General features: G+C 35.8%; 1 protein-coding gene across 3 annotated transcripts in view; it reads left to right on the plus strand.

Annotated features, from left to right (window-relative positions):
* Positions 1-20907, plus strand: part of TRMT11 (tRNA methyltransferase 11 homolog) — a 63347-nt gene that overhangs the window by 32922 nt on the left and 9518 nt on the right. For all 3 annotated transcript variants that reach the window (XM_030853523.2, XM_070043458.1, XM_060283625.2), the window contains exons 10-12: positions 532-604; positions 730-861; positions 8324-8444. In XM_030853523.2, the coding sequence (XP_030709383.1) occupies positions 532-604; positions 730-861; positions 8324-8444 (326 nt within the window). The remainder of the gene's footprint in view (positions 1-531; positions 605-729; positions 862-8323; positions 8445-20907) is intronic.

Genomic DNA, 20907 nt, shown 5'->3' on the forward strand with positions numbered 1-20907 from the left:
ATTTTTTTCCTGATCAATTGAGAGTAAGTTGTATACATCATGGCCCTTCACCGCCCCCCCATACTCCAGTGTATATTTCCTAAGAATAGGGATAGTCTCTTAGATAGCCAAAGTACAGTTACCAATTTCAGTGAATCGCTAATTCTTTAATCTGTAGTTTCTCATCCAGTTTTGTCAGTTGACCCAGTAATATCCTTTATAGCATGTTTTTCCCTGAAGTGCAGTATCCAGCCTAGTGTCAGGTATTGCCTTTAGTAGTCATATCTTTTAACCCTCCTTTAGTTTGTAACATTTTCACAACCTTTCTCTGTCTTTTATGACATTGACATTTTGAAGAATACAGTCACCTGCTTGCCTGCCCTCCCAGTGTTTTAAATAGAATGTCCCTCTTGTTATGCATTCTCAGGTGGGATATTGCATAGGTGATGTGTCCTTCTCAGGGTGTCACATCTGGAGGCACATGATGTCCATCTGCTTTGCAGTGGTGATTAGGTGACTTTTGACTATCCGTGTTACCTGTTTTCTGTCTAGCTCCATATGGTATTAGAGAGTCTACAAGAAGAACAGGTTCACAAAAGGAAATACCAAAGGGGATAGAAAAATGGTAAGTAAAAGTTAAATATGGTATGTTACTACTTTGGGAAGAAGCATATTGCTTTTTTTTAATTAACTTAGTTTAATAGTCTTAAAGTTTTTCACTGATTTTGAAATTTTGTTTTCTTTGTCTAGTCCAGAAAGCCACGTTCCTGTTTCCTTGAGTTATCATCTGAGTGATATGTTTTTTGACCTGTTAAACTTTGCAGCTGAGACCCTCGTATTAGGTGGAAGACTAGTCTATTGGTTACCAGTGTACACACCAGAGTATGTAATATTAAATAATTTTACTTTTAATTATTTAAAATATTAAATAATTTTACTTTTTCTTATGGTATTTGTATATCTAGCATACTTTTTTTCCCTGTCTCTAATCATATTCAGGGTAAATATCTTTGTGTTTAATGTGTATGATGGCCTTCATTTACCAACACGCTGCATAAAACAGGCCCCTTCTTCTTATTGATTGAATTGCTTTGAACTTTTTATTTTACATCAGGGGTTGGCAAACTACAGCCTGTGAGCCTGATATGGTTTTCAGCCTGTTTTTGTAAGGCACTTGAGCTAAGACTGGTTTTTACCTATTTAAAGGGTTATTAGAAAAGAAAAAAACAACAAAGAAGAATATGTGTCAGAAACACATGTGGTCCACAAAGGCTAAAATATTTACTATCTGGCCTGTAAGAGCAAAAGTTTGCCCCTGTTGTATATCATACTTAGCTCGGGGCCTGTGTGTTCAATAGCTCTTTGGCCAGGCCATAAACTTAGATAAATTTTAACAACTTAGCTGAGTGATTCATCTATCTACTGCTAGTTAGCTTGAATATATATTGGCTCTTATGATCACTGTAAATGCAGTAAAATCTTTTTTAAAAGCTAAGACCAAACAAACTAAGAGCTATACATATATTTAAAGCCCTGATTATGTTCAACATTATTGGTTTGGGTTTTATTATTCAGTAGTTATTAATTATAAACAGAGCTGTGTACACCAACAATGAAAGACAAGATGTGTTGACAAAACAGGATCTTTAGATTTGAAAGGCAGTGTCAAGCTGAAAATTTGGCTATTTGTTCAATATGCTATAGATATCTTTTTTAGAAATTATTTTAATTTCTATATTTACTATACATAATTGTACAAAAAGCATTTTAGACCAGTGTTTTCTTGTTTGTCTTTTCATAATGGTTGATGGTCCCTCAGCAGTTGGAAGCTATGCTTTTTTGTTGTTTCTTTTATAAATGTTTCATTGGGAGCTACCAGGACCTAACTTTATTTTTTTATTATTATTATTTTAAAATAAATTTATTTATTTATTGGCTGCATTGGGTCTTCGTTGCTGTGCATGTGCGTCCTCTAGTTGAGGCGAGCGGGGGCTACTCTCTTCATTGCAGTGCGCGGGCTCTAGGCACACAGGCTTCAGTAGTTGGGGCTCACGGGCTCTAGAGCACAGGCTCAGTAGTTGTGGCCCAGGGGCTTAGTTACTCCACGGCATGTGGGATCTTCCTGGACTGGGGCTTGAACCTGTGTCCTCTGCATCGGCAGGCGGATTCTTAACCACTGCACCCTCAGGGAAGCCCTGACCTAACTTTAGTTTTGCATCTTGTTTATCAGCTAATAAGACTGTACACATTCATACCCATACCCCTTAACACAGGGCTTATGTTCTGTTAAGAAATTAATTATTTCTTAATTTTGGAAATAAGAGAAATTAATTCCAAGGAGTGAAATGACTTGTCTAAAGTTAAAAGCTAGCTAGTTTATTGTTTTCGTTATTCCTAGTGCTGTTCACATAATTCAAGATCTTGCCAAGATCTCAGGTGTCTGGTATGTGAAGTGATAGATGGTGTTTTATTAATATTTTCAGAGAAAAAAAATATTTTCAGAGAAGAGCATATTTGTTTATTTTTATTCAAAAGTGGTTTCTGCCTTAGACAAGCTGAACTCCAGCAGCAAACTAACTTGTCTTTTTGTTTTAATTCAAGTTTTCAGAGCTGGAATTTTAAAAATTTTATTTGAAATAAATTTCAAATTTACAGAAAAGTTTCAAATGCAAAAAACTCCCATCTCTCCCCCATCCAAATTTTCCAACTATTAACATACACCTCCTCTACCCCCCTTTCCTCACCCATTACATTAATCACATGCCCATTATCATTAATCATTTTTGGAACTATTTGAGAAGTTGCAGATATGATGCCCCATCACCCCTGCGTATTTCATTGCATTTCTCAGAAGCAAGAGCATTGTTGTCAAATCACCATCAACCCCTGAAGTCTGGAAGTCAGCATTGATAGTGCTGCTGTCCAGATCATGGACCCCAGTCAGATGTTACTGATTGCAGTCTCTCTAGGAAAATGTACTGCATTGACCCATCATGTCATTCTCCTCCAGTCTGGAATATTTCCTCAATCTTTCCTTATCTTTTGTGTCCTTAACAGTTTTATAGAGTACAGGGCTTATATTGTGAAGGTTGACCCCTAACCCGGTCCATCTGATGTTTCTTCCTTGACCAGACTCAGGCAATGCTTTTGGTAGAAATACCACAAAAATGATACTGTGCTCTTAGTGCACTGCATTATGGGACACACAGAGCCAACCTCTACTGGAGGTCTTAAACTTGATCATCTGGTCATGTTGTTCTCTGTCAGGTTTCTCCGCTGTGAGTTATCATGTTCTTCTCGATTACTATTTCCCAGGGGGAGGTATCACAAGATTACACCAATATCTTGTTCTTCATCAGGTGACTACTCACATTGACAACCACCATAATGATGACTTTTCTATTCCATCATTCCTTCTGCATTTTAAGTTGGCATTCTACTATAAGGATTAGTTTTCCCTTCTCTCCCATTAATTTATTAATTTATACTGGTATGGAGTCATAGATTCCTATATTATTCATTGGGTTATAATTTATTACTATCATTATTTTGTTGTTCAAATTGTCCCAGATTTATGATCAGCAGGAGTCCCTCTGAGGTGGCTCCTCTGTCCTTTTGAAATATCCTCATGAGTTTTTGTGTGTTTCTTATATTCTGGCATTTCTGACTTTCCACTATTTTGTAGTTTATTATTTAATTATAATTGAAATTAAATGTGGCTATGAATATCTTCTGTAATTCTTTTATTTCTTCGTTTTTTATAAAAAGTCAAACTGGAGGCACTTTCAACTATTTTAGTATTTCTGAAGACCTTAAAAAATGGCCACTGGGTATTTCTTCAGTGACTTCTCTTTTAATAATTTTCGACAAGGGGAAATTTCCAAGTCCATATAACCAAAGGGATTTTTTAGAAGTAAAAAAAGGCACGTTTTTGTCACTTTTGTTTTTTTTTTTTTACCTTAGATGTTTTATCAAAGGACAAATTTCATCCAGGCTAGGACACACATGGAAAGACTCCTATGGCATTTACTTCCCTGACTTATTTGTCAGGTCTTCTGATGTTCATAACTAGACTTCTGTTGTGCCTTCTCCTCCCCTTAACTCAAAGTGATCTTATTAATGAACTTAGTTTGTCTTGCGTTTATATTAGGGAATGAACTATTTTCACTTTTGCAGTAAACATAATCCAAAGTATTTACTCTTTTTAAAATAACACAGTATTAGATGAACTTAAAACTAAAGTCATCTGCAAAAGTTTGAAATAACGTTCTTGCTTCTGAATTAAACAATTTAGAATTAGTTTGGTTATGTTGTATTGCATATATAGCTTTTTATTAGACTAAGAATAAAGAATTCATTTTAAAATTGTACCTTAGCACAGCTTAATTTGAAAACTTTTGTATTTTTGGTATAGTGAATGTAGGCTTTTAGTCCTACTATTGAATTAATTTACTCAGCCAAATCCTGTTATATGATTGAAGTTTAAAAATAAGACTCGCACATTATAATCAAGTTAAGGTATTATTCATTAAACCCAGAACATTTTTATTTTTTTTAAACCCAAGACATTTTGAAAGGTATAAGACGATAAAAACAAAATACTACCTAACAGCTTAGTTATTTGTGAAGAATTGTCAGAACTGATGATTGAAAAAGGGTTTTCTCACTATTTGGTAATTTAAATTGTGGTGAAGAAACTGCTACTCAACAAACTTCTGCTTCCTCTAGTCCAGATTCTCCCCACTCTAGTATACTGTATTTTTGGCCAGCATCAAGACACTCTGTATATGTTATGTCCTTCAACCTTTATTTATTCTGTACCCATTGCTTGATATACTGTTTCTTCTTTCCTCAGCCGTAAAATTCTAGTCATCTTTCAAGGCCTGGCTTAATTGTTACCACCTCTGTGACACTTTCTGAAACCTTCTAAGCAGAATTCATCAGTCCTTCATATGTGCTCTCCTAGTAGTTTGCTCTTATTACTCATAGAGACTTACCACATAAAATTATTCTTGACTTTTGGTATTTGTGAGTTTATTATTCACAATTTCAACTATTTGCAAATGACCCTGAAGAACTGTGTAACATTCATTTGGGCAGGGCATACATTCAACTCATGTATTTGATATTATAGGAGTTGCTAAGCAGTTGAGTGAGTGTAGCTTTTTGCCCAGGTTCCACATATCCCTATGTGTTGTTTTCTAATTGTCATTTATACACAGATAATGCTCTTGAAGTGATTAGAAACTGTGTTTCTTTGTGAAGGCTGTCCTTTACTGGAAATCCAACTGCTAGTGCTTGTGATAAAAATGATGACAAAGTGAAGAAGTCTAATAAAGTACTCCAAAGTAAGATTTGGGGATAAAGTTTAATTGTGATAAAATGAATTTTGTGGTGGCTCAGAGCCACAAAAAACAGAAACAAACGTGTTGTTTTTCATCTTTCATACAGGAAACAGAGAAAAGTGATTCTTTTAAATTGTTTTCAGTAAGTGCTGAAATCAATCAGCACAAAATCCGTTTCTCAAATGGGAAGTGAAACTCTAATGACATTTGGAAATAGTTAGCTTGAGTCATGAAGATTCACAGGAAAATAAATGGCTGTCAAAATTGATTGATGGAAAAGCTAGGGACCTATACACTTTTTTTTTCTTTTTTAAAAAAGGTTGAAATATAATTTGTATACCATGAAAGTCACCTTTTTAAAGTGTACAACTCCATGGTTTTTAGTATAACCTCAGAGTTATGCAACCATCACCACTGTCTAATTCTAGAACAATTTTTAAATAAATTTATTTTATTTATTTATTTTTGGCTGCGTCGGATCTTCGTTGCTGCGCATGGGCTTTCTCTAGTTGCAATGAGTGGGGGCTACTCTTCATTGCGGTGCGTGGGCTTCTTTGTTGCGGAGCATGGGCTCTAGGCGTGTGGGCTTCAGTAGTTGTGGTGCGCGGGCTCAGTAGCTGTGGCTCGTGGACTCTAGAGCGCAGGCTCAGTAATTGTGGTGCATGGGCTTAGTTGCTCTGCGGCATGTGGGATCTTCCTGGACTAGGGCTTGAACTTGTGTCCCCTGCATTGGCAGGTGGATTCGTAACCACTGCGCCATCAGGGAAGCCCTCTGGAACATTTTTATTATCCCCAAAAGAAACCCTGTATGCATAAGCAGTCACTATTGCTCTTGTCCCTAGTAACCACTTATCTATCTCTGTGGATTTACCTATTCTGGCTGATTTAGATTTTAAATAGAGGCTTAGATTATAGGGGAATAGTACTAAAAACAGGGAATTAAGATAAGATACCATACTATCATAATAGTCTAGGCATAGTACAGATTTATAGCTTCTACTTAACAGATTGCAAACAGTCCATTAGTATGAAATATGTTAGTAAATATATAGTAAATAATTTTTAACTGCTGTTTTTTATTTTTTAGTGTGATATTTTGGGAGTACACTGTTAAATTGATTGGCTCATTCATATAATAGAGTAGTGGTTAAAAACAAGTTTGTTAATGATAATGATGACCTAAATGATGTCCTTTCATGCTTAAACTCAAAGTTCAAGTCAAAAAATGATCTAGAACATGTAAATGTTTTTCTGCTGTTAAGCCAAATGCCAATGACTTAGTTTCACCAGTTTAGCGTTATTCATGTCATAAATATTAACTAAAATTGTATTGGTTTTGTACTTTGATTTAATTTATAAATTTGTTTTGGGTTTTATAGTTATATAAATTATATAAGCATGAGGAATTTATGTTTATATACATTTAAGAAACATTTTAATAAAAATACCTTGTCAATAAAAGGTATATAAATAAAATTTAATAAAAATACCTTTTCCTTTGCCAAGAAATAAGATTTTTTTCTTTAAAAAAGGGTATGTTACTAAATTTGACAAGTTCAGACATTTCTAAACCCTGATGTTTGCAAGCCTAAGGTCAAAACTATATCTTCTCTTTGTTACCATTACTTAAGTCTGTCAACTATGGTGTAGAATGTATTCTTTCATATCATAAATGCTTTGTGTGAAGACTCCAAATTTGACATCAACTTAATGTCATAGGAGCACAACATTTCTGACTGTATAGTGAGCATTAGAGAATTATTAGGTGAGATGAAATCTGAAATGGCCATTATTTGTTGGAAAGCCCTAAGGAGGGAGGCAGAGAATGACTTCAAGAGAATTCCTTCCACTGATAATGAAGTGAAGTGCATTATGAATGTTGCTTGGTAAGTGGGTGATGAAAGTTTTGAGCATGTGGTCAAGGTAATGAGGGAGAGCTTGTTGAAGGTCACAGGGACCTAGAGAAATCAGTGAACAAGTGGTGGGGAAGACAGTGTTGATGCATTAGAATTGGCTGGTCGGATGGTGGTCCTTTACAGGAAGCGCTGATCAGCACCTTTCCCATTTTGGATCAGAGCTTTAAGATATCCCGTATAAGAAATGTTTGCAGGCTGTTTATCTAGAAACATGAAGGTTTGCAAAGGAAAAATAAAAACTGGCAATCACAGTGTTCTTAAAGGTGCCCCTACCTAGTGAGCCCTCTCTCCTGCTGTTCTTCTGAATTCTGCTCCGTAACTGTTTCCCCCACATTTGTTACCTGTTTCTTCTACCAAGATTAGTGCCAACAACCTATCAGACATGAAGTTCTGAACTACTGCACCCTGACTGTCCTGCTTTCTAGATGTCGTCATCTTCATTCACTAAGTACATGTGCTGTACAGCAGCAAGCACCACTGCTCTTTATCATAACTTTGGTTTTATTTCATGGCAGAGGATTGATGTCATCTGTAGTGTTTAATTTAGTGGTAGTTTAGCTGAATAATCTTATATAACAAGGTTAATAGAGGTCTCAAGATGTCATAAAAAATTTTGCAGGGACATTTCATTTTAAAGGGATATATGCTGTAGTGGGCTTTACTTTGGGAATTTATAATCATCCCCAGTTGAATCAGTCCCTCATGAATGTTAGGGGGTTGTTATGGAATGTATTTCTGTCTGTCTCATGTGCTCTCGTGGGATCCTTTAGGGTAGAATTGTCATCTTGTATTTCTGTGGTTTAAATGCTTGGCATTCTTCAATAAAACATACCTGTGTTCTCTCTCATCCTCATTATACAGGTAAAAACATTCAATTACTTTCTTTGGATGTGGTTATGTTAAATACTTTGCTTTTCATAAATGCAGATTGTTTATGGATTATATGGACAATTAGCATATGTGAAATAAAATGGTACAGCAAGTAGTGGGAGGACGTCCCATACCACACTGGATAACCCCCATGATGATCCTTTGCGGGGTGCACATGTAAGTGTCCCTAACAGTCAGCTGCTCTTTCTTCAGATACACTGAAGAGATGGTACCCTGGCACCCTTGCTTGAAACTCATCAGCAACTGTGAGCAGAAGCTTTCCGGTCGCACATCAAGGCGCTTGATAACGATGGAAAAGGTGAAGGGATTTGAGGTAAGTTATCCTAGTGTTTTTCAGATAAATTCTGGAAGAATTAGAAGTAGATTTTTCTAGTTTTCTTCTAATGAAGTTTGGAAACGTTAGTCCTTGATTTTTTAAAAAATATTGACGAGTTCAGGAAGAGGTAAAAGTTGAGCAGGTTTGTGGCCTTTGGTGGAGTTCAGAGGGTAGGAATAGAATATAGAAGTTGAAGACTAGAAATAAAAGTTGACCTTTACTTTTCAGGCTTATTTGACATCCTTGGGCTAACTCAGTTATAAAACAGAGCACTCTTAATTAAACAACCATTGTCTAATTAGCGATGTACTAGTTACCATTTCTCCCCAAAAGCAGAACCTACTTGACTGCAGACTGTACTGAAGAGAAAATGTCACTTTGAATAAAGGAGAAAGTAATTTGCCCCCATCTGTTAGGGTCCAACACGTGTTCTCTCTCTTTTTCTTTCTCTTTCTCCCCCACACATAATTCATTTAAGCTTGAGAAGAAAGAACAAAACATCTGTTACTTCATATCCAGATCAGAATTGATATGAATACCTCATACTGGAGCTTAATTAAATCTACAGAATGCTCACTGGGCTGTACTTATCTTGATTGACAACCAAAGCTCTTCCATATTCACTAGAAATTTGAGTAAGCCCCATCTTTGTTTTGGATTTGTAGGGCAAGCGGAGAAGAACAGGGTGTTACTGCCTGAGGATTTTGTCTTACTCATCCTTACTCTGCATTTGATATTTTTCATCTACTTCACAGCTTACGGGTTCTTTCACAATAATAAAAACTAATGTTTGTACAGTCCCTTTTGCATATATTATTTTACATATTTCTTGTTTTTGTCCTTTTAATTTCCATTTCCTGTCTGTCTCTAATTTAGACCCTTATTACCATATACCTGGTTTATGCTGATAATCTCCTAAATTACCTTTCTCCTTCCATTTTTCACACCTCTAGTTCCTACATGTTAAATAAATCTTCCTAAAACACTGCATTCGTTAAGTCACTTCTTGATGCAAAAATTTTCGTGACTCATTTTTATAAGAGTAAGGTTCAGAATCTTCAATGTGACAAAATTTCCTCAATAATTGGGCTCCAGTATCAGGGCATTTCTGAAGGCTAAGCTATGTGTATATATACATATACGTATGTGTGTGTGTGTGGGTGTGTATAAAGTTGATTGGTGTCCACTCTTACATATATGTGTATGTATGTATTTGTGTACATACATATGTAAAGGTATATGTGATGTAATTAAAATGAATGTCTGATAGTCATTTTAAACAAATACTAGAAGTTTATATGCAAGTAGCAGATATTCTTGGAGTGGCATCTTGTACTCAATATACTTATGTCATAGTTATTCAGCATGTTCTTAAAACTTTTAGATTTACATTTAAAGAAGAAATATATTAAACAGTTATTTTACTTTATAGTACACCTTGCTTTTCTTCAAATTATATTCCTGGACTTTGCTGCTCACATTTTATACCAGACAGGTCACTTAATGTTTTTTGGAAGTCACATCTCGTTCCAAGGATGACAGTTTACCATTAAACGTTTAAAACATAAGCAGTTTTCAGAAATTCCAAAAGAGGAGTTTTCAAATTGTTTGACACAGTGACACAACCTTCCAAAGCGATCATTTTAAATGGCCACCGTTTATTTGGATATGCAGTAAGCCCTCCCTATCCGAGGGTTCCACATCCACAGATTCAGCCAAACTGCTCATCCTAAATGTGGTACACGATCCACAGCTGGTTGAAACTGAGCGTGCGGAACCCGTGGATGCCGAGACCCGACTCTCAGACTTGAGCATCTGCCAATTTTGGTATCCACAGTGGGTCCTGGAACCAATCTCCTGTGGATGCCAAGGGAGGACTGTACCAAGAAGCCCTCTTAACTAACTTCATTTCAAACTCAGTTGATTAGCCAGTACTGGCTGTTCCTGCTCTAAAACACAATGCATGATGCCTAGAATAGGTCAGATACTTTGAGCTAGTGAGTTACTTGGTCTCTACTATATTTGTACACTTCTGTACTTACAGATGAATTGTCTATTGTGAGTCACTTGTGTTTTTCCTGTGAGCTGTTTATGCCAGTTATATTTGCTATGTCATTTATATAATCTAAATACTAGTTAGACCAGTGAAATGTGAATGGAAGAATGAAGTTGTCATTTCTGTAGAAACAAATATGAATGCTTTAGAAAGATAGGACAAAGTGAATTGCTGAAAAATTTAGAGTCTTGTATTGGAAATGGTTGAGATAACTATAACAGGTTGGGAAAAAGTTACTGCAATCCAGGTTTCTGTACTGAGGTTGCTTTGTAAGAGTCTAAGTTCTTGCTTCATTTTACAGAAGCCAAAACTGGACATCTTTGCAGGTCTTAATTCTGTATCAAAAGATTGATAACGTGGCATGTGGAATCTTAGTTCTCTGACCAGGGATTGAACCCATGCCCCCTGCAGTGGAAGCGTAGTCTTAACCACTGGACCACCAGGGAAGTCCCTGAATATACAATTTTTTAAGTTGAAATAAGATGTTTAATATATTAACAAAGCATTTTAATTTTTTCCTGCTTTTACTGACTTTTTAAATTAACTGTAGTCTACTCAGCCTGCCATAACAGAATACTGCAGACAGAGTGGCTTAAATAAAAGAACTTGATTTTCTCACAGTTCTGGAGACTGGAAGTCCAAAGCCAGCAGGTTTGGTTTCTGATGAGACCTCTCTTCCTAGCTTGTAGACAGCCGCCTTCTCTTTGTGTCCTCTGTACATACACACTGCTGATGTTTCTTCCTCTTACAAGGACGTCGGTGCTATTGGATTGCCACCCCACAGTGATGGCCTCATTTAACTTCATTCACCTCCTTTAAGGCCCTATGTCCAAGTACAGAAATATTGGGGGTTAGGACTTCAACATATGAATTTTGAGGCACACAATTCAGTCCATAACACTGATTATCAGTATCTGTCACATTGAATAAAAGCCTTCTGTTGTATGTTAGAGTATGCTTTTTTCATACTCTCCCAGTCACTTCTCATGTCTTTTATATTTTGAGGGAAGTAGTAAGACATTTGATAATTCAGATAGTAACATTACAGCTCTTAGAAATCACAGCACTTAATGTACTTATATGAGTTATTAATAATAAGAATAATAACTAACATGTGCCAGCCACATGAGTAATATGTATAAAAAACAAATATTACCTATAGATTTTGTAGTTTTAGTCTTGAAATGAGAAAGTAAAGTGAGTGACATTAGCATTCTTAGTGAGGTATAATTGACATATTTCTCATCTGTACATCATGGTTCAATGTTTGTATGCATTATGAAATGATCACCACAGTAAGTCTAGTTAACATCCATCACCATACATAGTTACAAATTTTTTTTTATCATGATGAGGACTTTCAAGATCTACTCTCTTAGCAACTTTCAGATACGCAATGCACTATTATTAACTAGTTACCATGCTGTACATTACATCCTCATGGCTTATTTATTTTATAGTTGGAAGTTTGTACTTTTTGACCCTCTCCACTGCCTCCCTCCTCTAACCCCCTGACAACTATCAGTCTGTTCTCTGTCTTAATAAGCTTCGTTTTTTGTTTGTTTTGTTTTTTAGAATCTACATATAAGTGAGATCATATGGTGTTTGTCTTTTTCTGTCTTATTTCACTTTGCTTAATGCCCTCAGGGTCGATCCATGTTGTTGCAAATGGAAAGATTTCATTCTTTTTTTATGGCTGAGGAGTATTCTATTATACATATCACATCTGCTTTATCCATTCATCCATCGATGAACATACAACTTGCTCCCATATCTCGGCTGTTGTAAATAATGCTGCACTGAATGTGGGGGTGTATGTATCTTTTCAGATTAGGGTTTTCATTTTTATAAGGTAAATGCCCAGAAGTGGAATTGCTGGGTCATATGTTAGTTCTGTTTTTAATTCGAGGGGTCTTCATATTGTTTTCCATCGTGGCTGCACCAATTTACCTTCCTTCCAAAAATGCACACAGGTTCCCTTTCCTTTTTATCCTCACAAACATTTGTTATTTCCTTTGGATAACAGCCATTTTAATAGGTGTGAGATGATATCTCATTGTGGTTTTGATTTGCATTTCCGTGATTAGTGATGTTGAGCATCTTTTCAAGTGCCTGTTGACCATCTGTATGTTGTCTTTGGAAAAATGTCTATTCAGATCCTCTGCCCATTTTTTAATTTTAATATTTTGCTTTTGAGTTGTATGAGTTCTTTGTATATTTTGGATATTAACCCTTATCAGGTACATGATTTGCAAATGTTTTCTCCCATTTGGTAGGTTGCCTTTTCATTTTGTTGATGATTTTCTTTGCTGGGCAGAAACCTTTTAGTTTGATGTAGTCTCACTTGTTTTTTTGGTTTTTTGGGGTTTTTTGCGGTACGCGGGCCTCTCACTGCTGTGGCCTCTCCTGTTGCAGAGCACAGGCTCCGGACGCGCAGGCTCAGCGGCCATGGCTCACGGGCCCAGCCGCTCCACGGCATGTGGGATCTTCACGGACCGGGGCACGAACCCGTGTCCCCTGCATCGGCAGGTGGACTCTCAACCACTGTGCCACCAGGGAAGCCCTCACTTGTTTATTTTTGCTTTTGTCGCCTTATTTTTAAAGTCATATCCAAAAGATCATCACCAAGATCGATGTCAAGAAACCACCTGTGTTTTCTTCAAGTCTCTAATCCATTTTAGTTAATTTCTGTGTATGATGTAAGAGGATAGAGTTTCATTCTTTTGCATGTGGCTGTCCAGTCTTCCCAGCACTCTTTATTGAAGAGACTGTCCTTTCCCCGTTGTATATTCTTGGCTCTTTTGTCATACATTAATTAATTGAACATAAAAGTGTGGAGTTACTTCTGGGTTCTCTATTCTCTTCCATTGATCTATGTGTCTGTTTTTATGCTAAAACCATACTGCTAGAATTGACATAGATTTGTAATATAGTTTGAAATCAAGGAGCATAATACCTCCAGCTTTGTTCTTCTTTCTCAAGATTGCTTCAGCTATTTGGGCTTTTTTGCAGTTCCATACAAATTTTTATCATAAATGGATGTTGAATTTTGTCAAATGCTTTCTCTGCATCTATTGAGATGATCATACAATTTTATTCTTCCTTTTTTTTTTTTTTGCGGTATGCGGGCATCTCACTGTTGTGGCCTCTCCCGTTGCAGAGCACAGGCTCTGGATGCACAGGCTCAGCGGCCATGGCTCACAGGCCTAGCCACTCTGCGGCATGTGAGATCTTCCCGGACCAGGGCACGAACCCGTGTCCCCTGCATCGGCAGGCGGACTCTCAACCACTGCGCCACCAGGGAAGCCCTATTCTTCCTTTTTTTAATGTGGTGTATCACGTTTTATTGACTTGTATTGAACTCTTCTGGCATCCCTGGAATAAATTCCACTTGATCATGGTGTATGATTCTTTTAATGTATCATTGAGTTTGGTTTGCTAATATTTTGTTGAGGAGTTGTATATCTATATTCATCAAGGATATTAGTCTATAATTTCTTTTCTTGTGGTATCCTTGTCTGGTTTTGGGTAATGCTGGCCTCGTAGAATGAGTTTGGAAGTGTTCCCTCTTCCTGTATATTTTGGAAGAGTTTGAAAAAGATGGTATTAATTCTTCTTTGAATGTTTTGTAGAATTCACAAATGAAGACATCTGGTCCTCTGCTTTTGTTTGTTGGGAAGTTTTTGATTACTGATTCAATTTCTTTCTTTTTTTTTTTTTTAAAGATGTTGGGGGCAGGAGTTTATTAATTAATTAATTTATTTTTGCTGTGTTGCGTCTTCGTTTCTGTGCGAGGGCTTTCTCTAGTTATGGCAGGCAGGGGCCACTCTTCATCGCGGTGCGCGGGCCTCTCACTATGGCGGCCTCTCTTGTGGAGCACAGGCTCCAGACGCGCAGGCTCAGTAGTTGTGGCTCACGGGCGTAGTTGCTCCGTGGCATGTGGGATCCTCCCAGACCAAGGCTCGAACCCGTGTCCCCTGCATTAGCAGGCAGATTCTCAACCACTGCACCACCAGGGAAGCCCCTACTGATTCAATTTCTATTAGCAATTGGTCTATTCAGATTTTCTGTTTCTTCATGACCCAATCTTAGAAGGTTGTGTGTTTCTAGGAATTTCTTCTAGGTTGTGTAATTTGTTGGCATATAAGTGTTGATAGTGGTCTCTTATGATCCTTTTTATTTCTGTGGTATCAGTTTAAAGTTTCTTCTTCAGTTCTGATTTTACTTATTTGAGTCTTTTTTTTTTTCAAGTGAGTCTAGCTAAAGGCTTGTCAGCTCTATTTATCTTTTCAAAGAACCAGCTCTTAGTTTCATTCATCTTTTCTATTATGTTTTTAGTCTCTATTTCACTTATTTCTTCTCTGATCTTTATTTCCTTCCTTTCTAGTTTGTTGAGGTGTAAAGTTAGGTTGTTTGTTTAGTGTTTATTTTAATGCATTAAAAATACAAATATTACCTATATATTTTGCAGTTTTAAGTCTTGATATTAGAAAGTACAGTGAATGACATCAGCAATCTTTATTTCGTGGCCTCCATAAAAAGTACTTGCACCATATGATGATTATGAGGGCTTGAAGCACTGTTCCAAAGAATTGGAAGGAGAAAAATCTAGAGAAAAGGCTTTAATAATTAATGGAGCCCCATAATAAACCAGTCATTTCTGTTTTAGTGACAAAATTAAGACCCATTGTGGACAATTTCACATTTGCTTTTCCCTGAGTTTAATTTGTTTAAGAAAGTCTAGTATATTTTTTTGGTAGATTTATAATATTTCCCTAAGCAAATTTGATACACAGAAGAAGAAATAGAGAATGATCTAAGAATGCTTCTGAGAATGCTTTTTCCTATCTAAAAATGATAAATAAGGTCACTCACCTTAGATATTTTTAAACCTATAAAGGCAGTGTTAATTTTTGTTTGGTTGCTTTTTATCATTTTACTTTTGTCCTTTCAAATTAATTTATAAAACAAGGCAAGCCTTTTGCTCAAGTAATTTTTTGAAATGGCCTTCACTTTATAAGATCAAATTTAATCAGTGAGTTTAAACTTGTATGGAGTTTATTATAACTGAAATTACTTTGTCATGTTAAATTAGTCGTGTTTGGCTTTTAATTAATTACTTCATTTCTACCTTCTGTTTGTATGGAGAGGAGTGTATATAATTGCAGCAAGATCCCAGTCCTTTATAATGAAAGTGATGACATAAAATTGTCAAACAGTTCTCATGCACATCTAACAAATTATTCTCGACCTTGTTCAGTGTTGTTGATTTTGGCAGTGGAAGACTATTAATTTTAGATTTTTACACTTTTGTATACTGTGTCTCTTCATTTTTGATTTGTTACTTGTTAGGTTTAACTTCAGTATAACTTTTGACCCACTTGATGTGTTGTTATTAAAGTGTTCTCCCTCCCCCCCCTTTTAAAATGTAAACATAAGTTATAAATGTAAAAATATCTAAAGAATATAGATATTTCATAAAACTTTGTATCTTTACATTATTGGCTATAGTTTTCAGACTTACTGAACATTAGTAGTAAAGGAGAAAATTCTTGCTAACCATGTTAAAATTATGAAGATGCCTGATTAAGAAAAGCTAGTTTTCTGTCATTATTCCCTGTTGATGTAGTCTGAAAGCTAAGTGAATGACAAATAACACTGTTTAATGCTTTATTTTTTACAGCGGTTTCACATCCATTTGACCTTATTATTTTGCCTCTGTTAGAGATGAGGAAGTGGCCAAGGCCTAGCCCAGTCCACTTAAATAGGAAGTGGCCAATTTGAGACCAAAACTCCTCTTTGTCCCTGAAATTCTCTCCTTTTTTGTAGATCATGTTGCCTCTTCACCAAAACACAATTCTACCTTTAGAATATGCCAAGATTAAAAGGCAAATGTTCTTCAGTAGCATGTTACAAGTTTCTTTTAAAGCCAGTTTTTTCTCATCACTCATGGGGCCATGGCAGAATGATTTGTTTTTACTAGAACTTATTTTTCCTGTTGATACAACATGTAGTCAATGCTGCTATATATAGTTGTGGTCACAGTGGTTACTCCTATAAAACATTTTTCTCATATAAAATTCATAGGAGAAAAATGCTGCTCTCTAGAGTTGTCCAGAACAGTTCAGAAATCAAGTGTAGTAGTTTGTCTTCAGTGAAGTACCCAAAATAATACTCTCTCAGTGTTTTATACCAATATACTTGGATAGACAAATGAGTACCCAAAGCAGCCATTTTCAAGACTTCCTTGAAATTTTTTTTAAACATTAATGCAACTTTTATATGCTATAGTACTTGGTTAAATATAAGAAAATTATCTTAAATTGTCATTGCACTAAATGGGCCGTCATGTGCCCTATTTGTTTTGTGGCTTATTTACTGGACATCCTGCCTTACACTGCTGGTGGTTTGAGAAGTACTGAAGTATAGATAAATTTAATTTTAGATACCATATGGACATTAGTTTAGACTAAAGTTATAATACTGTGTAAACCAGTTGTTATTTTTTTTATAGCTAGCCTGTATAGTTCACATGATTTAAAGTAGAGAATATTGGGAGGTCATAGTAGCAGGTGATGAAAGTTAATGTAATTTTTTATTTTGGACCAAATGAAAGAGTCCAGTAACGTGAAGCCTATGAATGCTTCATTAATCAGGATGGAAGGTGGCCAAAACTGAAAGACTTGACTAAAGGACTGAAAGATTTTAAAGCTGTGGAGGGAGAAAAGAACCATTAACATTGTAACAACAACAACGGTGTTTTAAATAAGAGAGAGAAGAGAAACTGAGGTCACTTGTTTGAGAAAATGACTTATGAATGGCTTGAAGTGGAAGAAATTAGTCTTTGTATAAGTAGTTTCCATATTATAATGATAGTAGTGTTACTAATCACAACCTGTGGTGTTTTGCTGACATAATGCTTGTGCCTGTTTCCATTATGCATTATCCTTTCCCAGGATCCATGTTGTCAATTTTTTTTCCTTTGGCAGCCATTTGAATTAAAGGTGGTCTCTTCCTGTTGACCTTTCTTTCTGAAATACTTTGTTTTTTGCCTGTCTTTTGCCAGGATGGTTGGGTATTTTCCTTTTGATTAGAGCTATGAAAGATTAGAGATTAGGTATGAAGTATTTCGATCTTATAACATGCCTGGTGGGAAATAGATGCTACTTCATTTATCAGTGAGAAAAATAAGACAGGGTGACACTAAATCAGAACATGATAGTTGGATATGAACTGAGTCTAGGTCATAGTACAATACAGTATTCATTACCATCAAAATGTGTGTCTGTGTGTGTGTGTCTCTGTGTGTGTGAGAGAGAGAGAGAGGGCAAGGGAGAGAGATGGAGAAAGAGAGACTCTTTTAAATTATTTTGCATTAGAAATCAGAAGGAAGCTATTTGCATTATTTATAAATTATATTTCAACTTGAGATATTTAAAAAAGGCTTATAAAAACAGAAAGAAGCCTGATGCTGCATATCATATTGTATTAATTCAGTTTTAAGGATCATGCCATCTACTTAGTTCTGAATGAATCACTTTTGCTGTTAATGGTACTTTTCCTTGAATTTAAATTTTAGAGAGTCATCACTTGACTTTTTCTTTTATACTTCTGCAACTAAGTGACTTTGCCAAACTGGATGTTTTGTTAAATTAATGCTATCATAATAGTTTTAAATTACTATTTCTGGTAAACCAAGAAAAAGCAAAAGTCTATCCCCTACTAGCTCCAAGAAGGAATCATTTAAGATACCTGGATCCTTCTACTTATGATGCTATTTGGATATGGCTCTTTTATTTGCAGGAAAAAGCAGTTGTTCTCTGAAGGCAGAGAGAGCATCCATCTTAATGTTCCAGCTCTAATGCTCATATTTTCAAACCATGGCAGTAAAACAGTCTTTAACTGTTGTTACAGAATCTTAGGCAGAGGTCAGTTGCAAAATATAAAGTATGATCTAGGGGTCCAAGGCATGAATGGTTTAGGGAAATGGGAAGTTTATGTTCATAGTCAGCATAATCCTCTGGAGCTTTTTTTATAATTCTCAAATGACACATTTTCTATTTTTTGTATTTTTATTTATTTATCAAATGGTTATTTAATTTAGAACTATATTTCTAGTGTTTTTCAAATTCAGACACAAACTAGTGTCTTCTTCTCACTCCATGACCCACCAAGAACCCAACCCTGAGATTTTAATGTGTATTTTTTTTGCCCCAAACCTAAAGGGTACAGTTTAATGAATAATTATAAAGTAAACATCTCTGTAACCACCACCAAGGTCAGAATTACAGAGTATTGGAGCATCCCCTTTTGTGGCTATTTTTGATCATAAACACCTCCTCCTGCAGGTATAACCACTAATCTGACTTTTATGGTAATCACTTCCTTACTTTCCTTTGTAATATTATCACTATCGAATTCATCCTTAAGCAAAATAATTTTGTTTGTTTTTGATGTTTGCATATATAAATGCAGGTGTATTTTAATTAATTTTTCTTTTAATGGATTGTTGATGATTTTAAGAAGTCACCTAGGAGATGAATTGTCTCCACATTAAAGCAAGAGTATGTATGTTCATGTCTATGCGTGTTTTGGTCTGTTACTCATCCTCTGCTGCTTAGGTAAGTAAGGTTCTTCTTAACTTTAATTGACTTTTAGATATAGTAACTAATAAGTTGTCATTACATTTTTATCCCCTGTGTTGACTTGTATTTTAATGTTTGAGGTTAAGTTTTGAATTTTATGGAGTTATAGGTTTTAGTGGCGAGTATGTAGGAAGTATTCATAGTTCTGTATCAACATGATAGCACAGATATCCATGATGGTTTTTTTTAGTTAGAAAGAAATTATGTGTTGAGTGCCAGATGTCAAAGTTCAATCATTAGGTGTCACTCATTTTCAGAACTCTAGATATAAAGATTTTTATATATATTAAAATATTTTAACAAATTCTAGGTAACTTAATATCTTACAGAGTAATTAAACTTTTTACAAGTACAGGTTATATGTAAATACAAAGTTTAGGGATGAAGATTTCCAACCCTTACCTTGCTCCCATTAAGAATAGTGCTAGAGGGTTTTTTTCCTTAACAGTATTGGATGCCAGACTTTTGACCTGCTTGTCCTTGGTTTGGAAATGGCCTAGTGCTGTTTATAGTTGTATAACTTTAGCACAAGTGGTTTCTATAGCTACTGTCCAGTACCAGATGTAGAACACTGGGAAGCTTTGATAAGGGGAGCAGGATTTTTAAACAAAAGCCGGACATGGATAATTACCCTGAAGCTGAACTGAGGTCCATTATGTTCAGCACTGTCATTTACATTTCATTTTCACTCTCTGCTGATTATAAGAAGGAAAATCTACTCACTGTTTTCCTCTTCCATCTCTTTGCCTTCTTCCTCTCACCTTATTAAAGAATGTGTATTATACCTTTAATCTGTTTCATGAATCCTCGACAGAATTAGGTGAGCATCACCAATTTGCTGGCTTTTACTTACGATGACAGCATCATTGGTTTCCACTTATCATAGAATAAGTTTCGTAAGCCATTTGTATTCAAGTGTTTGCAGTGAAACTGCTGTTTTGTATAAACTGCTGCCACTTTGAGAATATAAATGACTTAAGGTTAATACTAGTGAGGTAGAAGAAATCATTATCTCATTATCAGGAGCTGTCAGTAAGTGAAAGGACAACTTAAACCTGACCTATAATTAAAATAGCCATTTGGTTTTCTTCCAGATGGTTTTCAGCTTCATCCCCAAAGTGACACCTTTCTAGGGGAAAGCTCTTGTTTTTAAACAGTAATTTTTATAAATTGATGATTATTCTTAGGTATATTGTTGGGGGGTTCTTTGAAAGTAACTCTTTTGGCAGTAAAGGGAAACCGTGAGAGAGAATTTTGGCTTCAGTTAGAATGTGGGTTGGGAGTGATGAGACAGACCGTAGAGTTAAGCAAGGGGATCCAGTTTGTAGTAGAGGGGGACTGGGGGCAAGGAAGTTGAGAAAATTCATACTTGATGACTCCTTTTTTTTTCTCTGTAAAGAAAGATGTAAGTTTTTGTTGAGAGTGAATGGAAAAGGTAGTATGAGAAATGAGAAAACTGTCTTTTACTGATTTTTACATTCATGTATTTTTCATATTTTAGTATGTTTTCTTTTTCTGATTTGATTGCATGTTCCCTGAGGGGAAAGCCATGGCTTTCATCACTCAGCATGTGTTTGTGGGACCATTTGTGTCATGTGTTGAGACAGAACAGACTGATAAAACATAGTCCTTATCCTTAGAGAACTTGCATGTGGGAGAAACGATGACCCAACCCATTCCAGCATCACGTGTTTGGTTCTGTAGTGATCAGTGCATATTGCTCTGTGAACACCAGGGAGCGCCTACCTGAGGAGATGGT

This window comes from Globicephala melas, chromosome 14 (assembly GCF_963455315.2).
Source record: "Globicephala melas chromosome 14, mGloMel1.2, whole genome shotgun sequence".
Lineage (NCBI taxonomy): Eukaryota > Metazoa > Chordata > Mammalia > Artiodactyla > Delphinidae > Globicephala > Globicephala melas.